Source organism: Harpia harpyja, chromosome 7 (assembly GCF_026419915.1).
Source record: "Harpia harpyja isolate bHarHar1 chromosome 7, bHarHar1 primary haplotype, whole genome shotgun sequence".
Taxonomy (NCBI): Eukaryota; Metazoa; Chordata; class Aves; order Accipitriformes; family Accipitridae; genus Harpia; species Harpia harpyja.
In genome coordinates, this window is record NC_068946.1 from 51,498,178 (window position 1) to 51,524,004 (window position 25,827).

The window sequence follows — 25,827 nt, forward strand, 5'->3', positions numbered from 1 at the left end:
CTCCTCCAAGGTTCACTCCTGCCTTTCCAATAGACCAGGACTCCACCACCCGCAGACTGGGGTACCCTACTAGCCGCGCGGGAGATGCCCAAACCTTACAGTCATCAACGGAACTAAAACTTTGTGTCTTAACATTGCCTCCTGCTCTTTGGACAGAGCAAGACCCTTGAGGCTCCTGGCCTGATTTAGGTGTTGGCCTCTTAGAGCCGAGTGTGCGGTACGTGCACACACACACACAGAGGTCACCAGGTTTAGACATCAGCACATCCAGACACACCGACGCAGGTGGAAACCCATTCCCTGAGGCTCAAGTGCAATCCCTTCCCAACCTCTTGAGTTATTCAGGTGGCTGAACACTGATCTGTTGAGCAGGTCATCTCTCCAGCTAGTGCTGTCGTGAATCTACGTGTGCTTATCTTATTCTGTTTATCTCCAATGAATCATCAAACACCTACTTACATGGCACCAAGATTGCTGCTTGAGCATTACTGACATGAAACACAACTGAGAAACTGTTTGACTACACAGCTTTTTTTCTGAAATCTTTTGAGGTGCCAACTCCTGTAACGTTCAAAATTGTTTATTTAAGATTCATAAAAATTCAGTGACCAGCTTGTATAATCCTTTTTTTTTTTCTCTCCAAGTTGAACACTCACTTTAAAAGAGCGTAACAGTAATCCTAAATTAATATATCCCTTGAGTTTCTGTGGCAGTTTCAGACCTTCCTTTCTACTCACCTGTGAAAATGAATTTTTACTCAGAACTACACATCAGTTCTGATACTACACCTATTGTGTATATGTACATATCTTGATATTTAAAAGTGATTTTTGTTTGTTTGGTTTTTTTGGACAGAAATGGATCATCCCCAATAATGGAGGTAGTAGTATCATTATCTTCTTTCCAGGAAAAACTCATTCAACATCCTCTTGAACCCAGCAGATAGTTCCCTCTATTCAAGTACTACTTTTGAAGATCACTGTCAGAGATCGCAAGAGTCACAACATGAACTAAGTGACGTGCAGCTGGCATGGGGAAGCAAAAAGATGCTTTATGCTTCTTTGCACCTTTTTGTCATCTTACAACATGGGCACTAAATTAGAAACCCTTATTTCCATCAGATCTGTATTTCACACATGTGGAGATGGTAAGCACGATAAATTAGAGAACTAGGATGGTAAATTATCATTCCCTCCGTCAGCCATACTTCTGCCCATCTAAGACTTGAAAAATTCTAAATGCCTCAGTATCTTTGCAGAGATGCCCAGGGCTAGACAGACAAGATTCACTGTTGGTCTGCTTGTTCCACATGAAAAATGTCTTTATTTTTAAGGCTGATTACCCTGAGGACCTTTTATTATCACTGACATTTCTTTCCTTCATCATCGTCTCATCCCCCAGAAAGGGGGATGCACAAGAAGATACTTGGTTTTATTCTGACATGTTATGCGCTTTGATGTGAAACAAATTTTCTGAAATGTGTTTACACAAAATTTTATTACATATGTGACTGCACCGATTCTGGTCACTAAGAAAGAGGTTGATCAAAATAAAATAATTACTGTTATCTTAGGACCTTCTCCACAATCTCACTGACAGATAATAAACTTAGAAGTTTTAAAGGCATTCCACTACAGAACTTTCGTTCTGCACACATCAAATCCCATGACTGTCTTGGAAATGAAAGACCAATTAAAAAATGCACATCAAAATAAATATTCTCAAATGTGCTTCCTTGTGTGTTTATCAACAGGACTGTATTCATGTTGGCAATCTTAGTTGAGCAGAATGACTAATCAAAGCAGCAAGAGCATCATCCATCTCAATTTGTCATTTTGAACTTTTGTTGCATAATTTAGTGTTTATGCAAACTCTTGCATAGAACAAGAGGCCTATCACAAGCCAGAGACTCCACTGCACTGTTGTTACGTGTAAATATACCCGTATAACCTCTGTGGAAAAAAAAGATCCATTAGACGCAATTACATAAAGTTAGGCACAAATGCTTTTTTTTGTATGTTTTGCATAAAGCTTCTCCATTCAGCAAAGAATTTAAGAACCTATTTTGTGATGGAGCACATCATGTCACCCTTCAAGCTTACATGTATTTTTTTTTTCTGTTGAATGAAAATCTGGGTAATGAAAGTAAGTAAAAAGAGACATAGAGCTGTATCGCGGGCACCCAGGAACCTGGAACCATTCCTTAGTCTAAGAGTAAAAAGTAAATTAACAGTGTACTTCAGGGTTAGATTTATCAGAAGTTCCATTTCCCTGAATAATTTTAATACCTGATATTTATGGAACCCACAAACTGCTTCACGTTGCTAAGAAAAATTATTAGTACTGTGGAAGAAAAATTTTACCCTGATGAATTCAGCGAAATAGTACAGTACTAGCATTTCACATGAAATGTCATTAGTATCTTCAGGAAACTAACCACAAAAAGCCTTGCAACTATACCCTGAAGAGTCAGATGTTTTAATCAGTGGTACAGGCACATTTATCCAATTTTTTTCTTCTAAGCTTATGTCAACTTAAAACACACATGAATCTGTGCCATTAGTAACAGCAAGGTGGCTGTGGAAATGTTGAAAGTTAAAAATTTTTGTTGTTGCTTGTAAAAGTTTACAGAATTTCCTGCTCAAAATTATTTTACTGACCTTACAACGATGCACATATAGGCTATTGATCAGGTTCTCAATCTTTCACCCTCCAGCTCTTTGTGTGTATTGCACAGCTACAGAGCCTGGGGATTCTGGGGCTGTTAAAGGATTGTGAGAAACCGTTCCTATGGAGAACCTTGGTAAAGTAAAAACCAACCAAACAAAAAAATCCATTGGGGATTATTGCACCGATGTGCAATTTAAAAGTCTTTAAGGCATGGCAGTGGTAGAGCTCCATATCTCCATCACAATTCTGCCTATAAACTTAAGACCAGACTGTGATCTGATATCCAATATCTAATAGCTCCACTGACATCAACTGTGTATTTCTAAGAAAATAAATGAATTTAAGTTTTTTAAAAAGTAATTTACACTCAAGCAAGTGTAAAGTAAATAAAAATGCCTCACTGAAAGGGAATATGAGACATCACAATACGTAAATGTCATCAGGTCCGTGTAAGAGTTCATCATTTCAAACTCATGTTACTTGTATATCCACTAGTTAAAATCTAGTTCTACCTGAGTATTAAAGATATGAGATTCTCTGCCAGAAAATAAACAGTAATGTTTCTGAAAAGTCCGACTACTTACGCCTCATAACAACTGTAATTATGGAAAAATTGAGGGCCAAATCCATCTCTGATGATGTCAGCGGAATAAAGGCAGAACCTGTGGAATCGTAGCTGTATGGTATGAAACTATTTAATACAGTATTTTTATAGAAAATAAAATCGTTTTAAAGTTCTATTGACATAATATACAGCTATACACCTACGTTATCCAAACACGTGCAGAGCTGCAAAAACATTCAAATAGGAGTTGTATAAAAAGCAAAAATTGTCATTAAGAAAAGGAATTTAGCCATCTGTACAAAGTAATGTTCTTCCCTTCAATTTGCTCTTCTTTAGTTTTCATTTTATAAGTTAAATTTAAAAATTAGTCAACACGCTGAATTAAGTATGTAGATTTTCATTTAAATAAATCAGTCAACAATTTTTTTATAAAGTATTTAACACTTCATTGTAGAAACATAGGCAAAATGACTATTATAACCAAAATGAAAAATACTGTTCAATTTAAAAAAATGTACTTAAACAAGAACCTGAAAAAGTTTATGATATGCATAACATTGTTCAAGCAAAATTGCACTAGTATTACATAAATCAAGAGTTTTATAAAGGCCCCAATATGGCAAAGTTTAGAAATAGGTAGTATGCATGCACAATAGTACAACAAAAATCTTTTATAAAACAGCAGTTATTTTTGTAATGCTTGTACAAAGGGAATAAAGAGCAACCACAAACATATTTAATCTGTTAGGTTAATATATTATGATAGCTAAAAGTCAGTCATGTCTAGCAGAGGAAGGAAGAGTCCTCCACAGTATATGTGTGAATAAGTCTTTTGTGCCTTTAAAGTTATGTATAAAATATTTCGATTCAGTTCAAACCTGAAAGAAATTGTATTCTTTATTTCCATCAAAATTAAAAAAGGTGAGTCAGATCTTTCCTCTTAGCAACAACAGAAAGCAGACCAGGTCAGAGCAAGTGCTGGAAACTGATACTGATGCTTTTCACTTTTGGTAATTGGTTTTTGATATTTAACCCAGACTATTGAAACTCGGGCTTAGGTAAGGTTTCACTAATATGCAATTTGGTTATGTGTTACCTCCGCAGTATCACAGTTTATCTTCATTTAAAGAAACTGCTGTGTTTTGTATTCTTTAATATCTCTAAACAGGTATGACTTTTTTGTGATTGTCAAAACTGAATGCTGTGATCATCAGTGTGTGCTTAAGGTTTGGGGTTTGGTTTTTTCCTTACTGCTTGGTATGTGTTGGGGAATTATTAATCCATAAGTAATGCATGTGATTAAGTGAATAAACATATAATGCATGTGTAGGCAATGCCCTCTTGTGCTCTAGGGTGGCTACTGTCCTACAGGACTGTTGGAGTTCATATGCTTTGTCCCACAGCAAGTAAGGTTTCAGCTTCCAAGATATATCGTTACTACGTTCTATAAGGTTTTAATAAATACAAAGCTTGTTTACATGGTATATATGTTTAGTATATCATGTACAGTCACTGAATTTCTGAAACATAATCATTGTGTTCATGCAGATCATTAGATGTTTCATTTCTATAGTCTTGTTTACTTCTTGGCAACCTAAAGCTAATTTAAAAGCAAGTTATGTTTGTTTGTGAAAAGTTATCTAGCTTTATCAGGATCTGAAGAGAAATTCTAATGGGCACAAAGAAGAGAGTAGACTATTCAATCATTCTTTCACCATTTAAAATAAACAAAATTACACACTGTACTACAGCTTCCAGACTACATAATGAAAAAGTGCAGATACCATCTTCATCGATTAAGTAGAACCAAAAAAGTTCATAGAAAATAGATTGCTCATTTTCACGCTACAAACGAATGTTGTTTGCAATTTTAACAAATTTAAAGGTGTGTTATTTCAGCAGCATTGTTGTAAATTGTACCGTAGTGCAGTTTCTTTTTCATAAAAATACCTTACAAATGGTCAGTCAAAAGTCATCAGCAAAAGAAAAACCCAGAAAACAATCAACCAAACAAAAAACAGAGGTAATGCTGATGCCAAAACAATTATAATACTGTTGGTACATAGAAAAGTAATCCTTATATTTTATACATTTATACAGAGTATAAAAGGTAACAGCAGATTATGCCACAGTCTCCCTTATCCCAATATCTATTTTCTTTGGAAGGAGTTCTCTTCTTTCGTCAACACTTGCTAAGGAGTTTCGACAGTTTTGTCCATCCATGTATAACTTTGCATATACCGGATTGGCGTAATTTGTTGGCTGCAGAGAAATTAAGCATACATTAGATCAGTCGGATTAAACCAAAATAAATGTTTATGGAAATGGAAATGGTTTCGTTAAAGCAAGAACAAGTACACGTAAAATATAATTGGACATATTTAATAGATACCTGGATTTCTGCAAACCTGATAATGAGTTAATCATTTAGTTAAAAATTAAATTCATGATGAGACATGCTATTAAAATAATCAATGACATGACATGCAGCATATTATGATATTAAAACCATAAAAACAATGACAAAAATTAAAACAAAAACCTTGAAAAATGTCTCTGAAGTTGACTTGTCCACCTTATTACACTGGAAGATTTCAGAATAGATATGAAGAAGTTTATAGAGAAGGTGCACTGTGAGACCATGTGACAAGTTTAACAGGAGAAAACTGCAACCAACAGTTTCCATATATTACCTGTTCTAAGACATCAGCATCCCATCAATAGCTGACCATGTTTTCGAATTCTGTGGCCCAAATATACAACATGATTTGACCAAAAATTCAATACTTTCGTAATGTAAATTAAACTTTAATAAGAAACCAGCATAACTGTTAATATAACATAGTAGCTACAGATTGAGAAGTATTTTCTCAAGAATTTTGGTAGTCTGGACTGTAATGAAAAGATCTATTGAAATGAGTGGCACTTCAGTATAGGACAAGTCCATTTTTAATTCTGCAAAGCACTTCCGTATATGGGAAATCTCCTGAGTCTGGCAGCACAGAAGGATGTATAACATGGATGAAAACTTACTCTCCTATCACTCATGCTAAGAAGAAAGCACTATCCAAGGTTTATCACGTAAACATCTCCACTAATTCCTTCATACTGTGTGTCTTTATTGTGTCCTAGAAGACCTTTGCTATCCAACTAGACGTTCAGCTTTTTACCTATAGTAACTGGGCAAGGTACCTTGTGGTCAAAATCTTCCTCTTTCTTAAAACTAGTGAAAAAGCACAGCTTTGCTTACACAAATAGCGAGTGGAACACCAGTAAGCTATAAAATAGGTTCATTAATTTGCTTGGTGTACGTAAGAAGTGGCTAAACTTTAAATTACCCAGAACAGAAGTGGGTAGGTTTTCTTGACCTGCAAATATCCTGAGTACACCCTGGCTAACAAGGAATGAAAGATGTCTAGAATCTTAGGTCTTCCTTTCCCTGTTGATCAATACCATTTCTGAGCCCAGGATTCAGGTATTCCTTAGGCTGGCTAGCTAGGGCAGCGACTCAGTTAGTTAAAAGCTGCCTATTCCATCTGTTACAGATGACACAGTGATTGCTGGTGTTTCACACTTTCCTGGAATGGAGGCAGAAAAAGGTGAGTCACATTTATTTAAAAAAAAAAAAAAAAAAGACAGAACGAAGCAGCTGCTCTTCTATATTAATGGAACATAAATATGCAATCAACTGCTGTAGTAATTTACGAGAGCAAACTCTCAGTTATACCTGTCTGTCCCCATTGAATTAGAGATCTTTACATTTGTTTAAGGATTATAATCAGAAATTGAGGAAAACAGAAATTTAGTTTTACTTCAATTGACAGGACTTTTTATTTCATTGACGGTCATTATTAAGGATGATAACCGCAACAGAACAGAGACACCTGGCATCAATATAGTGCCTTATGGAGTTATTAAAATTATATATAATAGTAGGCTCTGTCTCGTTATACCTCTTTGAGTGGGTACTGACAGCATGATGCAGTACAGTGAGGTACAGAAAGTAACTGGAGTGACTTGAATAACAGAAGGAGTTAATCTTAGAGATGGGCATATATTCTAGCTTTCATCATCCATGGTTTTGTGCTCCATCAGAAATATCATACTTTATTGAAATTGGTAACTTCCGAATACAACATATTACAATCATGCAAGAAGACAAATGGCACAAAAGATGAATATATATACTGAGGCACGTGAAAATGAGTGTCATATCGATGTCCCTTTTTAATACTTTAAATTTCAACGTTTGCAAACATCATGCTAAATTGTAGTCAAAATCTGATGTTTTAGAAGTAACCACTTTATGGTAAAAATTGATTGAAAGCTGAAAAACCAAAAAATGCACTGCAAATACTACAGGGAATTGTTCATTTCAGTGTGTATCAAATTCCTCAAAAAGCAAAGGACTTGTTTTCATTTATTTGGGCACTTCTTTCAGTTTGATAAACTTCACTAAATGCCTGTAATTACATATAAATTGCAAATATATCAAGATGCATGGCTATGAATGCTATGCTAAACTTAAACAATGCTATGGAAAAGCATCACATCGGTTACTGGTTTTGCATTCCTTTGCAAAGATACATTTGCAGTTTTAGATCATGTTACAATGATGGGTACAGATGAAATTTTGTATGCAGAGAGGAACCCTTTATTTCAAATAGAAAATGCATTATTTACTGTCATTCTTCTTTCCATTAAAAGAAGAAAAACAAAATCAAAAACAAACAGAAAATGCCTCTATTCAAAAATGACAGACAAACTTTCTTTAGAAAGGGGCTGTGGTGGAATGAAATGGATTTGAATCATCATTTCTCACCCCTGTTGACAGTGGTCCTTTCAAGTCAGAGTTTAGGTAGATTGATGGAGCTGTGTGGGGAAGCTTGAATGCAGTGGGCCCTCCCCCTATGTATCTGGCCTGTATAAACAGAAAATTTTAGTTTCTGTGCTAATAGAGCATTTTCCATGTGTACTTATCAACACTGTTAAATAAACAGTGCACCAATTAAAAACACTGTTTTAGAGTGATCTACAATCAAAAAAACCTACTTACAGGTAATCTTCAGCATGAAAAAATTCTTGCATTCAATACGAGAATAAAATTCAGCATTTTAAAATCGTTTTCCTTTAAGAATTAGAGCCAGACTTCACTATAAGCAGTGGCTCAGTTACTCTTCCTCCAGTGAGTAACTCCATTTTCAGCTTACCTCTTGTATTCAGCACACTGACTATGTGATTCAGCAATGACATTCCTAGAGCTAACAGTAATCCGGTTATTGCTTTGTCAGAAATGCCACAGAATGATGGCTGCCCTTTGGTGTATGTCTGATTACGGAGCTCTAGGAAAGATATCGCAGCATTACCCCGTTCATCCCATGTCACATCACTCAGGGAGTTCAATCACTGAAGAGTGGTGCTGCAGAAGTGACAGCATCTTTTACAAGAAAATGATAGTACTTACTAGCTTTGTGTAAACATTTAATCTATCTATCCAGCCAGGACTCTGAATCCTTTATGCCTTTGGAAGTTTTCATATATGAAATCAGTTAGTCTCATATGTACGCATATACTCTTTCACGCTTCAAATGGTAGACTGTACAATAATCTATTTCCATTCACTATTTGCCACTAGGCTAAAAAAGATAGGTTGCGATTTGGCAATTTAAGGCAGTTGTGTCTATGACAAAAAACTCATTTCATAGTTCAGTTCTAACTATTTTGGTAAAATGCAGGCAACTAGGGAAAAAGTCCATCAGCAAGCATCAGACTGCAAAACAGCTGTCAATATATACATGACATTTATTCTAATGAAATCTAACTTGCCTTTATATTCATTAACTAAATCTAAATGTCATTGGTTTATGTTTCTATTAATTACACTTAAAGTCAAGACCTTTGTAAGACATGAAATAAGTAGTGGTTTTGCCTCTAAAAAAGAAAAAAATTACCTTTTCTGCATTTACAGTAAAATCTGAGGCTAAAAGACCACCTTCACTGTGATCATGGCCCACCTCATACATGTTATATGATGGATTGCCAATTTCTACATTGATTCCTCCATTTATAATGGGTTGTCTTCTGATAGTTTTTGTCCTATAATGCATAAACACACACAAAAAAGAAGTTAGTGACTTTTCAAGTACTTTCTTGGATGCTTCATCTTAAGATAGTACAAATTTTATTTTATTTTATTTCTCTTTAATCATTCAGACCAACAGGATGAAAAAGTGTTTCCCGCAGAGACAATCAGAAAATCCTTCCTTTTTTCGAACAAAGTAGCAATCTGAGTCTATGTGTAGATCTCACATAAGCTGGAAGTAGCTTTTTATTGTTTTTCTCAGTTTGGCTGTAGTGGTATGACTTCATACAAAGTACTCACTCGTTGTCTATAACCCTGACTTCCTCCTATTATTTCCAGATTTCCCTCACTTCCCAAGGAAAGCCTTGCAAATTCATTGCAGATTCCCTGCAGTAATGAAGATGGTACAAACATGAGTCATGTTCTCTTGCTCATTCATTTCACTTCCATTTGAAATCAGTTGCCCAAAGTCAGTTTTAATCCGAGGACAAGCAAATGGTTTCATTACGATGCATTAAAAATGTATGAACTTCTTGTAGTTCCAGTTTGTATTCCCTGCCAGTGGTTATTGGAAAGCTGAAGTTCAACTTTAATTTTTTAAAACTTTAATAAAAGATAGAATCTTATTTTTAACCTTGAATTAGGTATCAGTAAAGGTAAGTGATTGAGTTGAATTGTTTTCGTTGCCAAATTCATTTCTTTTAGCTAAGGAGGTGATTTTAGCCTGAGCAATTGAAATAACCTCAAGAGGGTAATTTTTCCCAATACAATATGTTCTCTGGAATTACAAGGGAATAATAGGGACGTCACAGTCAGGATGATAATAGTTGAGCACTCTTGTTTGGTTGACAAAGATGCAGTCAGTGTCTGAAATCCAATACACTAAAGGATCTGTATTTTTCAGAAATGGCATAGAAAAAAATATTTCCTAAAATAAGCACTTATCGGTAGTGTACAAGTGTTGAACATCTATGCCTAGTTTCATACTTGACACGCTGCTTTGAAGAGATAAAAAAAATCCTAAAATACATTTTCAAATATAATTTTAAGAAAAAAAAGTTCTTTGTTGAAGTTAGTTCCATTTCTCTACTGAAGATCTATTATTTAACAAGTTATTCTCAATAACTTAAACAATTTACAGACCAGCAACTGTTTTTCAGGATTTGGCTATCACTAAACTTGTTTTTTTAGGCACTGACATCCATGGAGCCTGGCAGGGTCAGCATTACTAGCAGTATGGTCAGGGAATGTATTTATCTTGTTGGCTTTTCAAAAAGGATTTAAAAATTAATGCTTACTAGTTAGCACCAGAGTTTGCAGGGGAGATGCCATGTATGATGCTCGATAGTAACTTAAAAGATTCTTGTAGTCCAGAGGACTGAAAGAGTCTCATAAATAGTCTAATTTGCAGAAACAGTAGATTCATCAGATATTTCTAAAGGACTTTACAAAAGAAGACATTATCTTGGTTTCAGAGGAGGGGTAACAAGCCCCAGGAGAAAGGAAGACAGCTCCTAAAGACCAACAAGCAGGCCAACTACGTGCCCGAAGGAAATGGTTTGCTGTCTAATTCCCACTCCAGGTCTTTCCTAGTTGGCCATGTCCTTATTACTAGGAACCTTTCCTTGTTAAGTCTGCATCGCCACTAACATCACTTTCTCCTTTCTCTGAACACGAGAAAGTTAGAAGCTCTCTCAGGTGTCTGCATACAGTAGAAACACTCTTGCTTCCCCTGCCACCCAAAATGGCCTTTGAAGAAATGGCCAAAGTCAAAATGTCTACTACACTCCCAAAGTTCATTATCGGCTCTAAGGCAGCTAAATTCCAGAGAACAAAAGATTCGCTGTTCAGTGCTGGCATTTGGCTTCCTATGCAAGATACTAAAGAAATACATTAATGATGACAAGGCTTGGGATTCTACGGCAGATACTTTGAACATTGTGTACATCTTCACTATAACTTAAATAAAACTGAAAAGAACTAATCAAGGTAAATAAATTGAAGTGAACTGTAACTAGAAACTGGAAATTCTGCACAGGCTCTATCTGAAAGTATTTATAGACATGAACAATATTAATTACGTGGTTCCAATGGAATACATTAATTCTGTTTACTAACTTCACTAAGCCAATGGATAAAATTATTAACACTTATTCAGCCTTGGCAGGATTGAGCAAACGGGATAAGGAAAGAACTACATCTTCTTATCTAGTGTTTGTGGAATATAAGTATAAATAATAGACATGATTGCTCCAGCAAGAACCAAAATGTAACTAACTCGCTGCATCCAGAAACAAGTTTTGGATTGTTTGTTGCGTTTTTTTGTAATATCTGCTCAACATATATAAAGTGAATTTTTTATATAAAAAAGATGCACATACTTCAAAGAATTACTTTTTCACTTCCATACATCAATATAAAATTACCTACCTTCGCTTCCTTTTGCAAAGAAATAGTCCAATTACCAGAGTAGTGATCAAAGTCACCAGTAAAACAAGAGGAACAATGATTGCAATGCTTCCTAAAAGAGGAAAAGGAAATATCATTGAATACTCACAGCTACATCTAATAATTTCTTCACAGCTGTAAAGTAGTTGAATTAATTTAAAAAGAATAATTTCCCTCACCAACAAATGCAATTTCATGTGAAGAGCTTCGCTGATTTGAGATTTTAATGTTGATCAATAAAAAAAAATATCGTTACAGATGATGGTGTACACACAGGTACTTTTATCAACAAATCAGGAGCTTCCTTTTTCTGGATACCAATATACTTTGGTAAGACTAATTCCCTGCCCTCATTTGCAGTGATACCATATGAAGGTGTGTGGAATTGCTGAACAATTTGGATTGGAGTGACATGGCCACTGACTTTAACTGCCACCATCATCTTCAGTAGTTTATTTAAGTCACACAACTATTAATTTAAAATATTCAGTAGGCATGGCTCTGAAGAATTCCATTATTAGCATTTATATGTATTTATTACTTTTATTTGTGGGAAAATGAAAAGTAGTAAGCAACACTCATTTCTAGATGGTTGGCGCATTCCTACATTTTACTGCATTGTACTTGAGAGCCAATAATTTTGTTATGTTGATACAGGCAATCAAGGAAACTACAATAATGCTTAATGTAGCAGAAAAACAGTGCACACATCAGACAGCAATGTTAAAGGAGAGGAGGGAACAGGGAAGAAGAAAATGGGCTTAACATTATTTTGGCAGGTAACTTCACTGAAATGAGACTACCTGCAAAAATAAGGTCAGCAATTGTATCCTTCTAAGGATTGCTCAGCTTTAATGTAAGTATGTGGCAATAAAGAAATACATGCAACAAATAATTTTGTCGTAAGAAACTGGCCCTTATAAACTACAGGACTCCAGTACAAAGCCAATGTGGAATGACATGCATTTCCTTTAATATCACAATCCTTATCTGGTGGCAAACAAAAATATTGCTGGTTGTCTCATTGGTTACATTTACTGATTTATTAAAAAAATAAGCTGTTGGCAGTCTCTGCTCTACATTAAACACAGTCCAAATAAAAAATTGAAAAAGATGCCTTGAATTCTGCCTGAAGGCTTACTGAAAGCCAAGTCAGGTTGTCAGAGGCCTGCAATGAAGTACTACCAAATAAAAACTTGAAGCATCCTGAGTTCACTTCAGCTTATGAAGATTCAGCATGTAAAGGACACTACAACAATGCTATTGTAAGATAACATTTGATAAATAACTGGATGAAGTTCTACTTAGGAGGCAAAAAAAAAAAAAAAAAAAAAAAAAAAGGTTTATTTTGTCTTAGCAGGTAAACATTCAAGAAAAAAAACCTGAAAAACAGCCCACCAAGCATGAACTGCCATCCAGTGACCTTGGTACAGCTGCCTGGGGTCTAGCAGCAGGCACAAGACGAACACCCATTTCCCAAATCGTAGCAGGTATTCCCTCAACATGAAATACTGAACTAGGTTCTGGCCACTTTTTTGCCCGTTTCCAGCTTGTAAGTGTTATTTCACTTGTCTGGATCGCTAGAAAGATTTCACCTAAGCATCAAGCTGACCTGAATAGCAGGCGATTCATTTTACTGCTCCAGTTGGGTTAAATGTGACCGAGAGACGTACAGCAGGGTACCATCAGCATACTCAATGCACCGAAGGGAACCTTGTCCAGTTTAAACTGCCAAAATAGTGTAGCAATACCATCCTTTTATGCTTACAGACAGGTTTAAAAAAATACGACAGGAGCTATTCTTACTTTCAGGATGATTTTCACAGTAGGTAAAATTCAAACCTCTGCAGACAGCCAATGCAAAAGTTATGAACTACTTAGAACTCTATTTTTGATGCTTTCAGTAGGACTTAAATGGTTAGAGGTCTCATACTAGTTCTCTGCACAGCAGTGATATCACCAAGCTCTTGCCACTTGATACAGTTTTCTTTCAGAAAAGTGCAGGTTAGCCCTTGAAGCAGTGAGCGTATAGCATATGGCTGGCATGCAAACCACCTCAGGAAAGGCTGAATGTCAATCAAAAAGTTGAGAGAGATCTACATTTGGGTTTTTTTTTTTTTATAAAAAATGTACAGGTAACCAGCACATTTCATGATAGAGTCTCACATTCTAGAGTATCACCAGGTTAAATTTTCTAAACTGAGCCAGATTTGACAAGTGATAGTTATTTGAAGTACTTACTTGTACTGATATTGTCAGACTTGCTGCTTTTGGGAGCTGGCCTCTCACACTGTGTGCCTGACCAGTTGGCTGAACATCTAAAAGGATCCAATTAAGATGGTAAAGTTAATAGTTGTCAGCTGTTAACACTCTAACCTATTAAAGAGACCACCAGCATCTTCTTAAGAGCTACACGAATGACAACAGCGATTCTACAAAATAAACAATAAGCTTCATGGAAGGAGTCATCAGTACTCTGCCACGGCACTTAAAATGTTCTGAGTACGTTTTTAGTTTAAAACTACAGCATTGTATCTTCAATTCCTGTTACTATTACTGCAATCTTCATTTCAGAATCCTTTTCTAAAATTCTTGAATAATAAAACAACAAGAATAATCAACGTTATATTAATGTCCTATTAAACCAACTACCACCTACAATGCAATGATGAAGAAACGCTTGAGCTGGATCCACGCGTAGCCAACTTAGTCCAGCGAAGCTTATTTTCCAAGGCACTTTATTTGCACCATATTATTTTAGGGTCAGCTTTGATCTAGAAGCTCTAACAGGCACGTCTGTATTGCACAAAGCATATCTGACTGGACATAAACTACTACACACATCCAGTAAGCCACAGTATCCACACCAATTGGCTCCTTCCACAGTTCCGCTGTCCCCCACTGCTCTGGATAATGCAAAGTTTACTGCAGAATAGTTCCTACAGCCCTCGTTGTAATAACTTACTTGAACAATTAAGACCTATCTTTGACTAATATTCACAAATTAACTGAAGTTCCCCTTTTCTCTGCTTTCAGATTTGTTTTCCTGAAAATTCTACAATTTAATAGCTTTACCATTTTAAATGTTGGAACTATGTAACTAGATATGTATTTGCAGAAATATATACGCACGTGTGTAAGCAGGTGTGAGAGTTAAAGCATAAAGGGCTGTCCTGAAGGGACAGGAGTATCTACTGGCTTCAGAGGACCCTGAAAACCGTTTATGTTCAGAATATATGCTTCATGAGCCAGGTGCCTGGATGAGTACACAGTTATTCTGCTATAATCTCCTTGCGTGAATATCGATATGCAAATCTTTCTTCAGTTGGGATTCAGAATGCTTTCCATGCATATAAGCAAACACAAGGAGTCCATGTATGCAGACTCAGCAAATCCATCAAAGCGGGAAACAAATACCTGAATGAAATTCAACTGCTTATTCATCTTGCAGTAAATATGATTAAGTTTACTACAGAACCTCAAACTCGCCTTGTGGAAACGGCAGGAAGTAGTCACTTTTAATCTGCTCTGTTGCATATTGTGCAATGAATCATATTTTATCTAAGTATTTTTGAATTATTTATGAATTTCAACGTGGGTTATCTTTAGGAAAATGCAATAAAGCAGTACCTTGCACACAGTTCTAAGAACTACTGTTATCTGATGCCTTTCTAAGGATTTAACAAATTGCAGAGTTTAGAGGTGGACGTGCTTAATGACTGACATTGTTCTATAATAGAAAAAGGTTTGGAAAGGTACAAAATATTCCAGACAAAAATTGTGGAATTCTTACAGGAGAGCCCTAGCCAGCTTTGCTGGTGATGCTTTTGACTCTCTTTTGTCTTTGCAGATCACTGCAGAAGAGTGGCTACTTTCTCTCTTTGCTCCTCAGCCTATTCAGCACAATCCAACATTCAGATAAATCTCTTTACTGGGTGTCTCATTAAGTTTGAACTTTTTTTGAGGGAACTAATTTCATTTTTGGTAGGATACGTTATGAAGGTGCTTAACTCAAACTCTACATAGGTAGGGCACAGATGGTCTTTAAAAACATGTTTATTAATTGTTAGTTGATTTGAAAATTTTCACACAGTAGATAAATTCCATTATAATTTAGAAATTCTTCATGTTTATTGAAATATGTTTGTTTACTTAGATAAACATGGTAAATACACACTTAAATTTCCTCACTGCAAAGGAACCCCCCAATTACTAATTAATTACACACATTATTATGGTTCACAACGATGTATTTTAAAACTGAACTCAACTGACATTTCCACTCCTGCTTACCACCACTTTAGCACATTCTATGTCACGCGGGACACGATTTTAATCTTTTAAAAGATGCATCTGTTCCATTTTTTTACAGATCTCTTTTTAGCAATTATATCAAATGGAAATGATTACACTGACAGCCTACTTACTAAGCTACCGTTCAAGAACTTATTTTTTCAAAAGATTGCTATTCAACATACGGCTGCAAAATAAGTATCTCCATTCTTGTAGAGAAACACCATAAATCTTTATACTTAGAATATTCTACTGGGATCCAAACTGTTGGCATGTGACAACCATGAAATAAAGTCTTTATATTTCTGACTGGAAGTTTTGCATCATTGCTGCTGGGGATTTAGCTCCTGTGATTAAAGCTTGTTATGAGAGGCAATTTTCATTTAATACGACACTCTTGAAAGGGAAAAATTTCTTTGAGGGTTAGATACATCTTAAGTCTGTACCTAAATCCTTATATTGAAGGTTTCAAACACTTCCGCTGTATAAGAGAATCATTACTATAAATCTGTCTTAGAACAGTTTAAAGAATATAGGATAGTGAGACTAGCAAAAGAATCACTATGAAGCATGCAAGTATAAGCTCATGAGAAATTGTGTATACTGTACAATTATGCTCTTCAAAATCTTATGGCAGATATGACACCACAACAGCTGGTGAAGAAAGAAATCCTACAGCTACATAGGTAGTAAACAGAGGACAGATTAAGGTAAGAATATTAGCAGTTCTTTACCTATTCTGGCATTTTAATTGTAAAAGTCGGCAATACTGAAACATTTCTGAAGCATTTGATAAAAGTCTCATAAAAACATGATAGCTAGTTGCCACTTCATTTTCATTTTTTCCAAATGCTTGCTGCCTCCAATAAACTTCAAAGGGACTGAAGCTGACAGGATGGCAGTCATTTCCTTCTATACTCAGAGGTAAAATGATTGACCTTTTATGGTCCAGCAAGCTAGTAAAGACTTGTCTTGGGCAGACAGAATAGAAAAAGAAATAAAGCCCAGGGGAAAGGTATGTTGTCAGCAAGGGAATTTGACACAGAAAATTAGCCATGAGCAGGCACATGAGTAATGATCGGGCTGGGACATGGACAACTGTTCATGTAGGAACATGGGAAATGAGCTGGTCCTAACCGGTTTCAATTGTCTTCAGATACCATAGACAGAAATTGTTCTTAATAATAGCATTTTCTGATATTAGGGCATTTAAACTCAGACTGCTCAGTACCTGGCATGGGAACTGACTTCTGGTTCAATTTGGTGCACAGTATTTTGTACCTTTTGAAATCATTTGGTACCAGGAGCTTTTGTTCTGTAGCATTGCCAATAGTTGTATGGTCAGGGATAGGACATTTGCAGTACGGGCAAACAAAAAGGCATTAAGGAAGCAGAACTACATAAAGCCACTGGTTTCACTGAAGACATTCATATTATCAAGAACTGTGAAGAAAGAACAGTGCTAACACCTAATCTGAGCTACACGTAAACAAATACAGATGGAAACACATGGGGAGCTTGACAGTGAAGGACAGGTTGGAGTCAGCTGAGTGGTGCAAGGCACTACAGTGAACATCTCAAGGCGCAAACCTCCAGTTCCCAACAGAATCAGTGAACAGATCAAAGAGCAACAATATCATAGAGAATGCCAATATAAAAACTGAAAGCGAATGTGATAAATAAAGGTTGCACATGCCTGCTGCCAAGGTCATTAATAAAACTATGCTACAGCTCGCTCTGCTACAATTTAGTTCTACTTTTAGAAAGAGATGACTGCTTGGGAAACACGTTCTGAAATACAGAATGCCTATGCGATAGGAATTATTTATTTCGAGGAAATAGTATTACAGAAGAGAGATGTTTTAAAAACTTTAAACTGAAATTATAAAGGTGTCCCACTTGTAACGAGGAATATTTAGAATTAAGATATTTACATTTCAGAGGTTGATCATGCTTTTGTTACAGAATCTATTCAGGAGAGAGAATGTCTCCTCTATTTTTGTATAACCCTTACAGGTCAGTGCACTGAAACACTCTAAACTCAATTATACGGGCACTTGACCGAAAGGAACCATTTGACTATGAAATGTCTGAACAAATAGAAAAAACTAGTAAAAAGGCTAATTTGGTGGCAGTGTGCAATTTTTTTCATTTTTGTTTCTCTTTTTTTCCCTTTTCTTTTGTGCCACAGGCATTGTCATAAAAATATAATATAGCAGGCATAATATGCAGTTAAAAGTGCTTTTGCAGACAACTGCTTTCCAACTCAATATACCAGTGTGTATCAAAAAAATGACAGAAAGCAGCATTGAAAGATTAGTCTAGAAGTATAACAGAATCTGTGAAACAGTCATTACAAAATGGAGGTAGAAGGGGAATTGAAAATGTTTCTTACCTATAAATGATATTTCTTCATTACACAAAGTACTTTTCTAACTTTGCTTTTCTTTTTAGTCATGGCATAGACAGTAATGTATAGTAAAACATCCTAATGAAAGTATCCAGCCTCACTATTTTAAGAACACTTACATTAAAATTTCACTGGAACATGCCCTATCATTAATATTAAAACTATTTGTAAGACGAGAGAAGAGAACATCTGGATTATAGTTATTTACTACCTGTATTAAATTGCACTGAAAGAACGGAAATCAAAATAATCCCCTTTTTCCCCCAAACTCTGTAGAATGACATAGGATGACAAAATCCTTGCACTAAATGAAATCACTAAACTATTCCTTATAATAAATTTAGCAATACTTTTGAAAGTATGCTTTCTTCATACAGGGAGCTGGTATTATATAGTTATAGCCACAGATAAACCCTCAAAGATACAAAGAACTTTCATAACAATGAAAGACCAAAACCTCCACCCCAACTTTGATCAACAGCACATCTTGTGCCTTTCTGCTATATTGTAGGGTTTAATTATTTTCAAACAATAACTTTTCCATAATTATTTTATACATGAACAGACCACATTTCAGTATTTTTGTCTGATGAGCATCACTTGGTATCTTTATAAAGAAAACAAAGTGAAAGAATTCAATGTAGAAGCTGAAGGACAGAAACATAACAATGTTACATGAAAATGAAATACAGATTACCTTGCAATCCAATAAATTAAGAATAGAAAAACTGCATAATCCCAAATCAGGCAAAACAACAGAAAATTACTTTTGAGGAACCAAAGAATCTTAAATTAAAAAGAAGTGACTTTAAACATGAAATTTATCTATGACATGACTATATACAAATCATTATTCACGGTTGCTGCATGTTGTTCACTGCAAAGGAACAAGCTTTCAGATGCAACTCAGCCTCTATCATCCCAAGGTAAGAAAAAGAAGTAATCGAGGGTCATTAAACACCATGCTATTAGCAATTTGTGTACAGTACATATGCTATACAAGTATTAATATTAACATAGAGTAAATATATAAAAATTAAGCATGTCTAGATGACTACTACTGTGGCTGAAATTACACTGAGCAACAAAGCAAAAGGAAAAGAAGAGACTGAAATGGTAAAAAAAAAGAATGAGAAATGACTGGATCAATAGGTGTATAACAAACCACATTTTTCTCTCCTTCTCACAGAGGCAAAGTAAGCAGTGATGTACAGCAGCTGCTACTATGCAAATTTTATCTGACTAATTTTAAACTCATGGACAAAGGATATCTGCACTACAACCTAGCTAGTAAATGTTCAACGAAAAATATACATACTCCTCTTTTCCAAGGTCTTCTCATTTCTTCCTTTGACAACCACTCTTCAAACATCTGTTTGCATTTAATTCTTGAACTAGTTTGTGATACAAACTGAATTAAAGATCTTCTATAATCTAAAGTTATAACCTGCTGATTATGTTCAAATTCAAGGCATTTATAACAAAGGTAATTTTAGTTGAAAAAGAAAGCTCTCAAAGAACTAGCATAATACTGTGAAATTCCTGTTGTAATTGTAATTGGGGAGCTCATTAAATATACCCCAGGAAATCATATGGAAAACATTTATCGCAAGATACTTGATAAAACTTTCTGTTCTCTGACTTACACTGCCTGTCATGGTTACAATTGCCTTCTACTCTTAGGCAGTCTTCTCAACATTGCAATTGAGAAGTCATGCTATAGTGGCTTCTTCTACTCAACCTTCAGAAAGTGCCAGTCAGGGGACTGCACGGTAGTTTCTTCCTTGTCCATGACCAGACTGTGGATGTGCCTTAACCTTTTTTTGAACAGAGGTTTGCCATAGTTATGAGTTTTACATTTATTTTCGAACTTGCATGTACTTACAGCGTTTGTACAACATGTGCTTAGATAAAACCTGTTCGTATCTGAAGATTTTTCAACATGAAAAGAATGTCAGGAGGAAGGTATAGCATCCCAGGAATATGAGCTGGAGGGAAGGTTCCTTCATCAAGAGGAACGGATTCTTTTCTTTCTGATTTCCGTGACATAAACACACACACACGTGCACACACGCATGTGTACCCACACACACAGAGTCTCTCTCTCCAACCTAATGGAAATAAAGCTGGCAAGAACATCTCTCTTGTTTATTTCACTCCTGCAGGATTTTTTTTATTTATTTATCCACATCTCCACTTCCCAAGTTCAAGCTTCTTGTTATCACTTTTAAGAAATTTCACAACTTTTTCTCTCCCCATTTTTCCACTATTGTCTTTAACTTATTACTCTGCCAAAATTCTCAGTTTAGAAATGAAGTATTTACTCCTTCTCCACCTTTCACTTTTCAGTTTCTTCTGCTACCAAACTTATGCTTTCTTTCAAGCTCCTGTATGGTATGTGACTTCTAATTAATCTGAAAGACGACTGATTTCTTTATCTAATTTGCTCTCAAAGTCATGCATCTGCTTACTGCAAGCAATTAAACTATCCAGGATGACTTATACTTCATCATAGAAGAAGTGATGTTCCTTCTAATGTAGAAATACAACACACACAACCTGAAGCCCTCTGAACAGTCAACACATCTAACGCTGTACATTGTCCTCTGAATTTCTCTCTCTGTTTTTGATGACACCTGGGAAACAGAGGCTCTGAACTGTAGACACAAAGAATTGCACACACCTCTGTGCAGAAAGTAACCTAAGAAGGAATAAATTACTATCCTTTTAATTAGCCAGCATAATATAATCCTACTTGTTCCACCTTAAAGTCCTCAGCCATAGTCACACAGCATTGCTCAAAAGCTCATTAAAAGCTCTCTTCAAATTTAGTTGGCTTTAGAGAAGGATCAATATGATTTATATCTTCTATCGGGTTTGATTGTAAACTTATAACAGAAGCTATCCTTCATTATATTTCGGTAATGCCTAATGTAAGGGGTTATGATTTGATCACATTTATTTGCATAATAATAATAATAATAATAATAACAACACCACCACCACCACCACCACCACAAATAGACCACATCTATGTGCAGATGCAAATAATAATAGTAATACAAATAAAAAGATCGAATTATAGCAACCTATAGTTATGGTGAAGGTATGAAAGAAACACAGGTGAGAGAGTGTAATATTCTGTACTAAAGAAATTGATACAGCACAGACTATGTAACAATCAGTGATGATCTTGAAAGTTTTAATTTTTTCCAACTCTCTTCATTGGTATCATAAATGGTATAATCTCTTCCTAAACCTTGCTTCTCTGGCACGAATATATATGCAGTTAGATAATTAGTGAGAAGGAAACAGAGAGGCAAATAAAGGTAATTATTAAAACAAAAGACAGACAGATAGAACAGATGGAACTGACAGTTTGTGAAATAAATAGAAAAATAATTTCTTGATTGTTTCCCATCTGAATCTGATCTCCTGTTCATTCTGTTTTCAATGGATTTGTGAAGTTACTGGAGCAATTCAGACACAGCTCATGTTTCTAGTGTTATACACATAACCCGCCCCCCAGTAGTGAGTAGTACTAAAGATATCCTTAAGAAACTTAGTATGTCAATGCTAAAAAGACAGTAACTATATGTAAGATAATATTTCTTTAAAAGACACCCTCAGTGGTACATTTTTCAGAGAAGGTCAGTACCTCAAATTTTAACATTCTGATATTAAATTCTCTCACAACCTTTGTTATTGAACAAGAAGGACAATAAGGGGGGGGGGGGGGGGGGGGGGAAGAATGTTCTTTATATCCCTAAAAATAATGTTAAGAATTAATAATCTAGATTGTGTAGGACCTTATATCCAAAGAGAAATCACAGTACATTCTGTATCTTTTAAAATCTGACAGAGCATTCATTGAAACTAGAGACCAACTTCACACAATCTTCCTTTTTTTGTGGTTTGTATGCAGCCACAGTAAGGACTTAATTCAATCCTAAACTGGCTAGGTGAAAAGCACAACTTCTATTTCCAGTGTGCACCTAAAATTTAGTGCATTCAAGTTTAAAAAAACCTTGAGATAGGAAGATGAAATAAAAATGTTCCCTAACAGTACAGGTTGGTAAAAGAAGAGTATGTTCTTACAGGCTTATAGTTCCTCTGTATAATTATGGCTTTAGGATTGCCCTTTAAAACAGATAAATCTTATTCTCTATTGTCTTTACTGAATGATAATAAGGGCTTGATTATGTATGAAGTTTGCATTCTCAGCTGATCTGGCTGTGAGAGACAGAAGAGTTCCTGCTGAATGACAATAAACCCAGCCATTTCCTATTTCTTCTAAAAATCACCCAGCCATGAATTAGAGACTGGTTAAGAAAAATGTTAGCCCTTAATAAGTGTCTCTCAGAGACCAGAGACAGATGTCTTACATAGCATGGCCACACATGCAGGCTGGAGGGATAAGCCATCTTCCCTAACAATGGAGCCGAACTTAGAGAGAAAATCTTTGAGACTCCTCTTCCCTGACACAATGACTGTTGTGAAGCATGGGATTACTTCATTCCTTCCTAACGTCTTCTACTTGCCAGTATCAGGTTGATAAAATTATAAACAAGCTCCAGTTATGAACTAATTTGGTGCCAGAAAAACACAAGATATTGGGAACAACTGAAGCCTGAACTGAGGTTGGCAAGGAAAACTGAGACATACGGAGTTACGCTTCTTCCTCTCTTCACTGTAACTGTCTTCAACTCCACCAACAACTATTTGCTTCTCTTCCCTTTCCTCTAAGCCACCTTGGCTTTGTAAAGAAAGAAACAATTTAGAAGATTCTCTTAACGATTCCTAGACACAGATAGTGGTGGCCGTACTAACCCAACAATCAGTCTAAAGAGACAACAGGAACACTAGTTCTATTTATGTTTATATTCTGAATGTGAAGAAGTGAATCATCTACTGAAGTTTCATTTAAACTTAAACTTCTGATTACCAATTCACCTGAAATGCTTCCTCACACTGAAGAGAAACTTGAATTTAATGTTTCTCTACCACCTTCTTTTCTTCCACGTTTCCCCTTTTCCACCTTACAATACATTTAATTAAAAAAATTCCAAAGGTATATTCAAATAACCCTGCCAAGATGACAGCGAAAGGACAGTTTGGTTCCACTATAACTCATCATATTACTGATGTGCTTTACTGCTTTTCTTTTTACTTGAGCTTGGATTATTCACTCTACTGTATAGCACAAGTGCCTAATAAAAGCACTTGGGAATACTGTCACAGTATGAATAAATAATCAGTAAACAAAATTAGTTAATCACTATGTTCAAAATGTTGCAATTCCTTCCTCATCTCTTCTGTGGAAGACAACTTTCTCAAAGGGAGGAACCACAGCTTTCATCAACAAAATAGTCCTTTGGATATCAAGGTTGCACTTTTTGGAAGGAAGAAAATGGAGACTAATACCAGTTTTGCACAAGTCCAGCTTTTCCTTTTTGTTCTGTCTTCTTTAAGCCTTTGTTTTCCACTTTTTTGCCATTTTATCTTTCAGAAAGAAAAGAAAGGAAGAGTCGCACTTTGTCCTGGAAAGCTAATACTTTTCCTTGGATTACTGAAGCCTGTTCCATTACTTTCTATAGATGAGTCCAAACTTTGACCAATGCCTGTCCTGGGCTGTGGCTTCAAATGTATCTGAAGGAAAAAAAAATCTCCACCTATCTGAAAGAAGTGTTTGGCAGCACAGCTTTTCAGCATAGTTCCTATTCTAGCAATCCATCTCCACACTTCTTTCAATTACATAGTTAGAAAAGTAGGAAGAAAGGAGCGCTGGGACTGTGAAGCCTATGAGACCTTTTTTTGCTAGCATGAATTTTTGCCATTTTTGGCATCTGGCCTCACACAGATGCTCTGAGAGGTTAAAATTCATGATATCAATTCAAAGACTAAGTAAGAGATTCAAACATGATTTAACATCCTTGGTTTTAATCCTTTTTCTCGATTTGACAGTAAATATAGTTAAACCAGTTCAAAAGATCATGAGAACAGGCAATGCCACAAAAATAAATATCAATGCTACTGAGAATGTTCCTAATTCAATTAACTTTGCTGAAATTCTACTGTCGGTATATGTCAGTTTTGACTCCAGTTGAAGCAGAAATTAAGCCTTATAAGCTATAATATTTCATATTAAAAAACCCTCCACACAATTATTTTACATATTTTTCTGTAAAAATCCATCATTATATAAAAAAATAAACTTTTACAGTTTAAATGGTTAACACATTCTTAAGAATTGTGAAAGTGTATGTAAAATTCAGAAGTGATTCTCAATGCTGCATTTTTAGACTATTTTACCTATTAGAATGTTTCACAAGAAATTTTGCACTGTTACCTTCTTGAGAGCACTTTAGAGAAAAAGGAGGAAAGGTACTTGCAATACATGACCTTATAGGCTAATACAAGTTGTTCTTAGGGCTGCATTACTCTGAAAACCCAAGCATGATACACAGAGATACAAACTGTTCCAAGCAACCATGTCCCATACAAATGCTGATCAACAGACCCACTCCATACTCTTCAAAGTTTAAGAAGTGGTAGTCAGAGCATTAATTTAGTTTCCAATGGATTTATGATAGCTCGAGTCACAGAGTTTCATTTCTTGAGAACACTGACAAAGGAATTGTGATCGTATTTTTCAAAAAAATTAAAAATTATTCACCATACCAAGTCACTGTCCCACACACTGTCCCATCACATCCCCATAGCATTTTATGTTTTCATAAACCACACATTTAGATGAGATAAGGTTAAAACTGTTGGAGTTTTGTATTTTATCCCATGTCTAGGTCTTTGGCTCATGATTTCACTTCTGACTTTTGCATCACAACTGTTGAGTAAAGCTATGTTCATCTGACTGGTATTTCCTATCTCTCTGTATGTCTGCCTCACAGCACTTTCAAAGACTAAGGTTGTTTTTTCCCTGATGAGGATTAAAATTTTCTCTTTAAGAAACAGACCTAAAATCCTTTAGAGAAATACAGCATACAACTGTATCTATTTTATACATTTTTTTAATCAGAGGGGAAGTCAAAGTTATGATGTAGCTCGCACATTTTTGTTTACCAGTTTCTGTTTTACAGCATTATTTCTATAAAGTTAACAACGAGACTTATGAACACAAGCTTAACTCCTGAAGTGGTACCTAAATAGCTCTTCTGTTCCTTTCCCTGCACAGGTAAGAAATAGGAAGTCAGGTATGGACTACAGAAAATGTGCAACGTACTGTTTGCTAAACTTTATGCTGTGTAGGATTAACTTGGTAAAATATCTCAAAATGTGAACAATAAAAGCCGAGTGGCATTTTCAGTATTTTCAATTCACTTATTAAAAATAAAGCTTTTT

At 35.5% G+C, this 25,827-nt stretch overlaps 1 protein-coding gene across 5 annotated transcripts in view; it reads right to left on the minus strand.

The window, feature by feature from the left end:
- Positions 1–3,753: 3,753 nt before the first annotated feature.
- Positions 3,754–25,827, minus strand: part of LRP1B (LDL receptor related protein 1B) — a 761,175-nt gene continuing 739,101 nt past the window's right edge. For 3 of the 5 annotated variants that reach the window (XM_052792801.1, XM_052792798.1, XM_052792802.1), the window contains 5 exons: positions 14,007–14,083; positions 11,748–11,838; positions 9,187–9,331; positions 8,058–8,156; positions 3,754–5,497 (listed from right to left, as the gene is read on the minus strand). In XM_052792801.1, coding sequence (XP_052648761.1) covers positions 5,357–5,497; positions 8,058–8,156; positions 9,187–9,331; positions 11,748–11,838; positions 14,007–14,083 — 553 coding nt within the window. In that variant the 3' untranslated portion in view covers positions 3,754–5,356. Of the gene's footprint in view, positions 5,498–5,928; positions 5,979–8,057; positions 8,157–9,186; positions 9,332–11,747; positions 11,839–14,006; positions 14,084–25,827 lie in introns of all 5 variants that reach the window. The other 2 variants (XM_052792799.1, XM_052792800.1) reach the window with 2 other exon arrangements.